Source organism: Sinocyclocheilus anshuiensis, unplaced genomic scaffold, assembly GCF_001515605.1.
Source record: "Sinocyclocheilus anshuiensis isolate Anshui unplaced genomic scaffold, SAMN03320099.WGS_v1.1 scaffold681, whole genome shotgun sequence".
NCBI classification, from domain to species: domain Eukaryota; kingdom Metazoa; phylum Chordata; class Actinopteri; order Cypriniformes; family Cyprinidae; genus Sinocyclocheilus; species Sinocyclocheilus anshuiensis.
The window spans coordinates 424,816-435,304 of NW_015537978.1; the positions used below are offsets into that span (position 1 = coordinate 424,816).

The 10,489-nt window shown below is 38.6% G+C and overlaps 2 protein-coding genes across 2 annotated transcripts in view; both read right to left on the reverse strand.

The window, feature by feature from the left end:
• Positions 1 to 3,485: 3,485 nt before the first annotated feature.
• Positions 3,486 to 4,700, reverse strand: LOC107672888 (vacuolar ATPase assembly integral membrane protein vma21). The gene is made up of 3 exons (XM_016466268.1): positions 4,510 to 4,700; positions 4,196 to 4,305; positions 3,486 to 4,019 (listed from the first exon to the last, which is right to left on the reverse strand). The coding sequence occupies exons 1-3, from the start codon at positions 4,569 to 4,571 to the stop codon at positions 3,877 to 3,879; spliced, it is 315 nt and encodes a 104-aa protein (XP_016321754.1). The 5' UTR covers positions 4,572 to 4,700; the 3' UTR covers positions 3,486 to 3,876.
• Positions 4,701 to 8,996: 4,296 nt separating this feature from the next.
• The window catches only part of LOC107672899 (melatonin receptor type 1B-like), a 21,385-nt gene continuing 19,892 nt past the window's right edge, over positions 8,997 to 10,489 (reverse strand). Inside the window, exon 2 of the mRNA XM_016466277.1 lies at positions 8,997 to 9,886. Within this exon, the coding sequence (XP_016321763.1) occupies positions 8,997 to 9,886 (890 nt within the window). The remainder of the gene's footprint in view (positions 9,887 to 10,489) is intronic.

Consider the following 10,489-nt stretch of genomic DNA (forward strand, 5'->3'; position numbering starts at 1 on the left):
CCCTCTTGGGCATGGAGTTCACCAGAGCTTCACAGGTTGCCACTGGAGTCCTCTTCCACTCCTCCATGACGACATCACGGAGCTGGTGGATGTTAGAGACCTTGCGCTCCTCCACCTTCCGTTTAGGTCTGGAGACATGCTTGGCCAATCCATCACCTTTACCCTCAGCTTCTTTAGCAAGGCAGTGGTCGTCTTGGAGGTGTGTTTGGGGTCGTTATCATGTTGGAATACTGCCCTGCGGCCCAGTCTCCGAAGGGAGGGGATCATGCTCTGCTTCAGTATGTCACAGTACATGTTGGCATTCATGGTTCCCTCAATGAACTGTAGCTCCCCAGTGCCGGCAGCACTCATGCAGCCCCAGACCATGACACTCCCACCCAGGGACGGATTAACGCACGGGCCTACCGGGCACGTGCCCAGGGCACTAGACCAGAGGGGGGCCCAGCCGAAATACTGCTCCTCCAGGAACATGATTTCAACCGTGCCCCCTCAGGATTTTAAGCAAAGTAGATTTTGAATGCAGCTTCCAAAAGACCAAAAATGGCTGAATAATATATATTTTTATATTTGATACATTAGAACGTTCAGTGCGGCACAGAATCAGCTGCCAAATTCAAATCTGCATTCGTGCTTTGGCTGGCGTTGAGCCAGACGCGTTTTTTACAGTGCTGCACATTATAACCAATCACACAGGATTCTGTTGAGCTTATGAATGCAATGGCCAATGCAGAGGCATTCAGATGAGTCATCGCTGAAAAGCCCGTGTTTTGTTCAGTGCGCGCGCTCGCTGACTGAATGCTGCTCTCTGGCGAATTCTCTCATCATAAACAAAGTGCAGATGTGAGTAAGATGTAAGTAAGATATTCATTTCACAGTGTAAACAGCTTCAGTGATTATAATGGGAGTTGTTGAGAGTGCTTTAACTCTGTCTAGACTGAAGTTAATATTCTTTGATAATGCAAATATTCTTTGCTCTCTTTATGTACAATGAAAGTGTTATAATTAGTAACTTACAATACAAAGTCAGTCGTATTAAAATGAGGCTGTTCTATGACATTACACTCATATCTAGTACAAGTTAAAAGGCGGGTTTTATGCATAGGCTTGTTAATAGATTACACTAATATTAAGCTACTTTTCCCATAGCCCATTATAGATACACTAACATGATCTATAAAGGTGCAAAATGCATTTACTTATATTTGAGAAGCGTGATATTTTAAGATATAGTTAACAAGTTTGGGAAAATTTCGAATAAAAAAGGAACAAAATTTCAACCGATGACACCATCTGAACCAAATAAGTTTATCTTGGTCTCATCCAGGGTTTAAAATTAACACCCGCCAACCCGCCAAATGCGGGTAAAAATCAGCTGTGGCGGGTAACGCTGTCAAATCACTAGCCAATTTGGCGGGTTACTTTTCGTAACTTATGTTCACTAATTAATTTCTTGGGGAAGTTCATGCAGGTCAAATCTGCGTAGGTGAGATACTGTAGTAGTAAACAGTGGACAGAGAAAACTACAGAGCTGGATGGGAAACCAGGAAATTCTACTAATTCTCCTTTTCCACTCCTCTTCCATCCAGACATGCTCTCAATATTTCCGCAAGGAAGTTTCCCTGCTTTTCCTGCCCAGCTTCATCCCTCAAGACATTTAACTCGCTTTCCCTTTCGTCTGTTTCTCAGTCATCATTATTTTTGGCTCAGTCTGCTTTAGCAGTCGGTGTGTAAAAGCCCTCATTCCTTCCATTACCAGATGAAAAACAGCGCTGTAAGAATCTGTCCAGACCAGAACCCATTCATGAACTCATCAAAACCCAAATGCATTCTTGGGGGAGTGATTTAATGTAACTTGATGCAGACTGTCTCAGGGGTTCAAAGACCCTTTTTGTTTGTATAATATGAAATATATGAAATACATAGTCTGCTTTATTCTGAAAATGTACTGATGTGACCTTATTTTTCTTAACTGTTCATTGCTTTAGGTACAAAATGCTAGGAGGAATGAGTTTAAAATGCCCATTATAAAACGGATAGTTCCGGTCCTTGATTCTGATTGGCTGAGCCACATTCGAAGCTGTTTTTATTAATATCATTACACTTTATTTGCTCTGTTTTATTTTGTGAAGCCGTACTACGGAGGGCTGCATGATAAATCGAAATGGAATCGAGATCGCGATTCGACATAAGCTGCGATTGTCATGCGTATCTTTCAGTGAAGCACGGTTCTGTGATCAGCAGTAAATCTCCATCCAAAGGCCAGAGGGCGCTCTCGCGCTGAAACTCCAAATACGCCTCCCAGAAGAAACCCAGAAAATGCCTATCTCTGCAGCTGAATAAACAGAAGATTCAACTGCTTTCATTGATTCAACGTGACTAATAAACACACGACTACGGCAATATACGAGTTCTTATTATTATAATTTTAATTAAAATAAAGTATATTTATAATGCAATGCCTTTATCACTGCTTAAATACTATGAAATATGTTGCGTGCCTTATTCTGTGTAAGAAGCCACATCATCTCACAGAAGGATTTATTTCAAACACTCGACTGACGTTATGAAGTGAGTTTGGAGTAAAAATTTTATTACATGTGGTATTTTCACATGCTTTCAGATGGAGCAGTATTTACTTCACAGAGCCGTAGTTCACTGAGAAGCTATGTGAACAGCTGTCATTATCGCAAACGATTTATTCGATTTCAGAATCGCGCAATAAAATCGTCTGCGTTTTTTTTGCGTAACTTGTCAGTGAACTACGGCTATGTGTAGTAGCTCCATCTGAATGTGTAGTAGCTCCATTCTGCTCCATCTGAAAGCACGTGATGATGATTTCCTGCTGATAGCCGTGGTTTACAGTGAATTTATAACTGTATGATCTGATATGATCTCAAAACAGTATTCTAGACTGATTCTTGTCGTAGTCTCAACCATGGGTCTATGCAGGGGTTTATTTCTGAATTACAATTTGACTGAAACTACATATACGCATCCCTTCTTTGGCAAACTTTGGCACATTTCTGCATGCAATCATCTTCCTGTGTTGCCTTGGGGTCATGTTCTCTCGTCTAAACTAGGCTGAGAAATGCAGAAACCTCTCAATAATCATGATTTCACTGCCCTCCATCACTGTCCCTAGCTTAGTCTCAGACTGATTCACTTGTCAAACCTAATTACAGTGAGTTTCCACTTGATAAAAAATGTGCAGAGCTTGAAAGCTGTAGCAACCACTTCTGATTTTCAAGATAGAACATGTATTTAGTCATGCAGAATTATTATATTGAGGTTAAGTGTGAGAGCTTGATTTCACAGTTAACTATTCAAAGAGTGTTAAAATAGTTCATTAAATGTCACATGGTTCTGTGTTCAAATATTTATGTGAATCATAAAGATATATTAAAGGCATAGAGCAATCTAAATCAATAATCTGATAATTAATTCATTTTCTTTTTATTATCCTAAAAAGGGGCACAAACAATGGGCAGATGGAGTGTTGATTTATTTGCTACATAGATCTAAAACACATAATGTCAACATAAAACTCTGACCCCACTGAAATGGGTCCAAATATGACACTGCAAGAACAATGAACTTTCATGAGAACAGTGCGTCTTCAATGCCATCCTCTATTAACCCTGCACAAAAACACAGATTAACATCTAACACCTTCTGACACAACCTCCAGCCAGACCAAAGATGACCTCGACCAGAAATCAGGCATCTTCTCTCTGATAGGCTGAGACATTCAGGAGAAAAGTAAGCACACACACAGAGAGAGATGGTGTCACTCCATTACGATTCTCTAGTTCAGGAATGAATAAGACAGAGTGTTATGCGTGTTTCCATCGCTCCCTTTAGTTTTTATCGTCTTGCTTAATCCTGTTTTCCCTCTCTCCATTGGCGTGATCCCTCATTCCATGCAACGTAAACGAAGAGAGCCAGAACCACATGGACAGCAAGCACAGCAACGATGGCGGCATAGAAGTAGCTGTCATTGCTGGAGTATCCCAGAGAGGCTGTGAAGAAACGATGAGAATTAAGCAGAAATCATGAATTACCAAAGCAAATCAGCACCTAAGGACTTAATATACTGACCTGTAGTGTTACACATGGATATTAAATATTATTATTGTGCTTATTATTTTAATGCATAAATAAAAGACTAGTTTATCAGCCTTTGGAAGCAAAATACCTTCAAAGAGAAAAGACTTTGATGAAAAATACAGCCCGATTGGTAAAGTTATCATCAGAAGAGTGAAAAACAATAGCGTCTTGAGTACAGAGACAAGTGAACCGTCATTCCTGAATGAATGCAAGGAAGAAAGAGACGAGGAGAGATTACACAAATGAAAACAGTCGAAATATGAGCTTTAAATAATTTGAAATTCAACAATGATACTAATTAATGGACTATTTCAATTTAAAATTGCCCTTAGTCATTGTAATTTTGGTGTAAGGTCACGTGTAGTCTGAGCAGAAAAGGCGAATCATATAAAAAAATCTTACCCTCTGAAATCAGGCGCGGTTGCAGGCATGGAGTCCACAGGTATCTTATCGTAATTCTGCATTTTTAATTATGGACAAAAAAAGAAGAAAGATATGGGAACTCAATAGCTCGTAATTCCGTGCTGCGACATCTCGAGTGATTTGCGCTTCCGGGTTTGTGTCACGTGACGCGGATGAACGTGACAGCGGTTGTGCGAGCGTTTTTGCGCATGTCCTCTAGGGGGCGCCGCAGCACTGCAACGAGCTTCCAGCAGTACAGGACCTAAACTTCTGAAACATCTCTAAACCAGTATTCAGTCCTGGGTTTGCGGACCTATCGCGCTGTGCATTTTTTATGCCCTCCTTAACATTCCTGACTCAAATCAGTTGTCCGTTATGAAAGAGAGCTCTATGAATTAAGTATGTTGGATAAAATAACCTATAAGTAAATTTACGGAAATGTCTTTGCAATACTACAATGGCTGCAAGATTTCTTGAAAAATTGTAACATTTACATTTTTCTTGTTTATTAAAATAAAAAAAGGCTGATATTAGGCTTTAAGTTTGTATAAATAAATAAGACTATTCTAATTTGAGAGATTTTTGAACTAGAAGAGATTGTTGAACTTAAAACCAGCATAAAAAAACACTTCAGGAGATCTTTTGAATCAAAACCTTACAGTTACTGAGGATGGAAACCATGGCCAGTTGTCAAACATTTTACTTACATATGATATCAAGACAAAATTATTTTAATTTAAGAGATTTTTTTTTTTTTTTTTACTTGAAACCAAAAATACTTCTGGAGATATACTCTTGCTTCAATACTGAGTTACTGGGATATAGCCCTTGTGACAACTTGTAGCCCCAGTCTCCTAATATAATGCAACTTATATATAATATTAATATAATATCATATTTTTTGGCTAATAAAAAGTAATGTCTTTTAAGTGAATATATATCAATAAATAAATAAAATAGGTCTGCTAAAAATTAAGACCTGGATTTCAAACCATATGCTTATACTCCACTGAGCTTGAAAACACATTATCTCTTTATGTCTGTGCTGGATATGGCACCGCTAGAGCATCGGGGTTAATACTTCAAGCCATTCTGTGAAAATTACAGCTCAGGAGAAACTTCAGCGTCAGGTCATCATCATCTGCCCCTTTCAGCCAACGCGTTTAGTGTTTGGAGAAGTGATAAATCTTCCTCAAGGACAGGAGCAAGAGTGTGTAGTGTGTGCAGAAAAATGAAGGTAAGTAACCGGGGTAGAGAAAAAGTATGACTGATATATGATATTTAGACAAATGGAGGAAAGATACAGTGACAGAAGAAAAACAGGACTACAAAGACAGATGTAGTTTAGTTTTCAGCACCATTGCATGCAGACCATTCAGATTGGAAATGCCCACTCTGATTCTACAGAAAAACACAACGTGAAGTAGATATACATCAAAAAAGATTTCACTTAAATCATTTTTGTTGCAAGAATAAAAACATACAACAATAATTATAGAAGCCTCAAAACAAAAAAATTGTGTCCGTTACTAAGAAACACACTGCCTGATATACAAAACATCCATATAAGCTACAAAGAGTTTACAAAGGACACACAGAGCATCAAAATGTCTTTTTCAGTGACGGTTGCCATGGTATCAGCCGATCTCTATAAGAACTCGATAGCATATACTCAACCGTCTGCAGTCTTATTTTCTCTGTTTGTTAGCTCAAGTCTGCTCAAACAAAATACATAACAAGGCTGACAACCATGTCATTTGTTGAGGAATGTTCATTCAACAAGAAATATCAGTCTTACAGGCCCCCGGACTGCAGTAGAGTAGATAGGATACCACAGAGCTAAAGGCACACATTAGTGAAAATGCGCTTTTTTTTTGATGGAGCAACACATTTTGTGGGAAAAGAAAGCATAGTAGTGGTTTGTTGGCCAGCTATGAACATGAGTAGTTAGGACCTCAACACAGACTTTAGCAAGTAGCAAGATGAGTGTTAAAAAGGCCAGTGATAAGCCAGTTGCTGAACAGACTGCTGTTCTTCCTTTTTCTCACCGAATTCCACCATGGTGTATCCTGATCTCCAAGTAGGAGCTAAATGCAAAATTTTGAATATCAGCCCACAAAATCTGATTTGTGATGCAGCCTGGAATCATAAATCGGCCTATGTTTGCTCATTTGTACAGAGAAGACTTGGCCCCCCATCTGAGCCTGGTTTCTCCCAAGATGTTTTTTTTTTCTCCACTGCTGTCACCTGATGGAGTTTTGGTTGCTTGTCACTGTCACCTTTGGCTTGCACAGTTGGAGTGTGAAAGACAATTAATATCCAGTCATTTTATAGATTTAATGCACTGACACTGTTCTTGAACTGAACTGAGCTGAATAATGACACTGTTGCCTTCTGTAAAGCTGCTTACACGGCAGCTTGTTTCATAATTGATGAACATCAACAGTTTTATTGAACTAAACTGAGCTCAACAATGACTCATCTGTAGAGCTGCTTTACACCTGAAATTGAATTTGTTTGATAATTATCTTTATAACATTAACACTGTTATTTTACTGTTTATTAATGTGAAGCTGCTCTTATAATCTGTATAATATAAAGCTCTATATAACTAAATGTGATTTAACTTCACTTTACTTTTATTTCAAAGTCATGAAAATGTATGAAGTGGTGAGGGGGGCCTTTAACCCACACTAAAGGCTCAGAGTAAAAAGCTCACCAGCATGTGGTAAAAGGTCTCAAGTATTTATACAAATATTTATGCCATCCGGTTCATAGGTCTGACAAGATCCCAAAGCAAACAACAAATGGTGCTAATATACACTCACAGTGTGCTGTAGTAATCCCAACAAGCCTGTGAGCCTGGAGACTGTAGTGTATGGTCAAGACAGTGTTCTCCGCTCAATTGAGTAGAGGCTTGGACCCGTAAACAGTATTCCATATGTCACGACTTAAAGGGATAGTTCACCCAAAAATGAAAATTCTGTCGTTCCAAACCTGTAAGACCTTCATTCATCTTCAGAACACAAATTAAGATATTTTTGATGAAATCCGAAAGCTTTCTGACTCTGCATAGACAGCAATGCAATGGACACATTCGAGGCCCAGAAAGGTAGTAAGGACGTTGTTAAAATAGTCCATGTGACATCAGTAGTTCAACCGTAATTTTATGAAGCTACAAGAATATTTTTGTGCACAAAGAAAACAAAAACAATGACTTTATTCAGCAATTTGTTCTCTTCACGGTACTGTCATGAACATGCGTCGAAGTCTGAAATGAAAGAGAAGAAATTGTTGAATAAAGTCATTATTTTTAGTTTTCCTTGCGCACAAAAAGTATTCTCGTAGCTTTATGATATTATGGCTGAACCACTGATGTCACATGGACTATTTTAACGATGTCTACCTTTCTGCGCCATAAAATGTGTCAGTTGCATTGCTGTCTATGCCGGGACAGAAAGATCTCGGATTTCATCAAAAATATTTTAATTTGTGTTCTGAAGATGAACGAAGGTCGTACGGGTTTGGAACAACATGAAGGTGAGTAATAAATGACAGAATTTTCATTTATGGGTTAACTATCCTTTTAACAAGTGGATAGTAATACATTTGCGTAATAAGTTAATACTTGTTCAAAATGAAGTTTTGCACCATATTCTATTTATTTTGATTAACAAAATAATTAAAATGTATTTTACGCTGTCATTAAAATGAGTTCTTTTTAAAAATACAGAAAAAATATGAAAAAAAAAAATTCTGAAAGCTTCCTACATAGCTTGAAAAAGATCTCATAATTTACTGAGGCTTTATAGTAACAATAAATGATTAATATATTTTTGATTCAAATTTTGATTAAAATATGATTAATGTATTTTTTAATATGATGGTTTCATTATACATATGGTGATTATCTCTAAGGTGGAAACCCAACGTAATACATGATACTGACCATTTGAATCACAATCTCATGTCAACAAATTAAAAAGTCAACCTGCTATATATTTTCATTCCAATTATTGTGCCTTTAGCTTCAACAGTAGGGGCACTTTTTACCCTAAATACCACACTTTTACATATTGCTAAGATCTTTGAACAAGATCTTTGTCTCAAAATATATTTGAAAATTTTATTGATTCTCATTTGTCGTATAACTCTGTAGTGCAGAATTGACATTTTATTTGCTGAATCAAGGCTCAGTCAAATTTCCTGGTGCATAGTGAACCACAGATGTTTAGGAAAGTGCTGCGGAAAAATAAAAACAAACGTGCATTTTATCCCGCTGTGCCTTTAACCCCTTTGTACCCTAATTTTGTGGTTGTTAGTTAAATGGGGAGTGATTAGGTTTGCAAAAATGTGGACATTTTCCAGTAAATTTCGGAAATATTCCAGAAAGTTTGGAAACTTCCCGGGATTTTTTGGAATATGCCAGGGATTTTTGGAAAGTTTCCGGAAATTTTCCACCCCTTTGCAACCCTAGGAGTGATGTACTAGAAAAGAGTGTGTGTTACACCGCCCTTATACATATTGGCCTCTTTCACATTGTTATTGGTTCCCGCCGACGACTGTTTACTCTTTATGGCTTCAGTGTTGTACCTGGAGCTTTCAGTGAACAGTGCTCGTGGAGTGCAGAGAGCGCGGAGAATCTGTTTGTATTCTTGCCTGAAGTTCTGGTTGAGCAACCCGTAGACGACAGCATTCAGACAGCTGTTGAAATACGCCATGAAGTAGCTGGTAACAAACAGCCACTCCGGGACATTCGGCACCACTCTTGCGGGATCTATTGCCACAGCGAGCCCGATGAAGTTCAGGGGCGCCCAGCACACGGCGAACAGCACGAACACCACAAACATAGTCAAGAAGTTCCTCAGGTCGGCCGCTCTGACCTTCGGATTGGGCCGCACACGACCTTTGACCCTAATCACCAACGTCCATATGCGCAGGTAGCAGAAAGAAACCACGCCCAGAGGAACCAGAAAGTGGATCAGAACAACGCAGACGGTATAAGAAGAGCTTGCTGTCTGGGTGAACGTGCAGGAGAAGACGCGTGGGTCGTATTTTAGGGAACCTACCCGGAAGTTGGGCACGGTGGCCAGAGCGGTTAGCATCCAGGTGAGCAGCAGGTACAGACAGGTGTTCCGACGAGAATACAGCCGGTCGTAGCAGAGACTGTGGCAGATGTAGCAGTAGCGGTTGATGGCGATAGCCGTGATGTTGAAGACCGAGCCGATCACACTCAGTCCCATAACAAACCCGCTCAGCTGGCAGTGCAGGGAGCCCATTGTCCAGCCGTTATGGAAGATAGCGACCAGAGCCAAGGGATAGGGGTACAGCGCCACCACCAGGTCAGCCACAGAAAGACTCACCACAAAGATGTTACCTATTAACGAGAGAGAACGAGCAAGTGACTTAATTCCATTATATTTGAATATTTACATACTTAAATATTTACATAAATCATTTAAGTTTATAATTAAATTATACCATATTGCAATTATACATGATAACTGGGTAACACAAGCACAAGACCAAAGTAAAATAAATTCATCCAAATGAAAATTCTGTCATCATTTACTCAAGCTTAAAAGAAAAAAGAAGATAAGATTACATTTATTTTAAGGTGTCCTTGTTACACATGTTACGTTTACTTACTATTATAATAACAATAAATTATGCATAATTACATGCAAGTAACCCTAAGCCGAACCCTAACCCTAACCATATATTAAGTACATGTAGTTAATTAATATTACTCAGTACTTAAATGTATAATAACACTGTAACAAGCACACCTTAAAATAAAGTGTTACTGAAGATATTTATAACAGTCACTGGTGCTTCAAACAACATTGGACCCCATTGACTTCTTCTTTTGTGGTCCACAGAAAAAAATAAACTATAAACCATACCATAGTATAATTATGATTACTGGGCAACCCAAATAAAATATCAAAGAAAAAGAATCATATATTCCTCAAATATT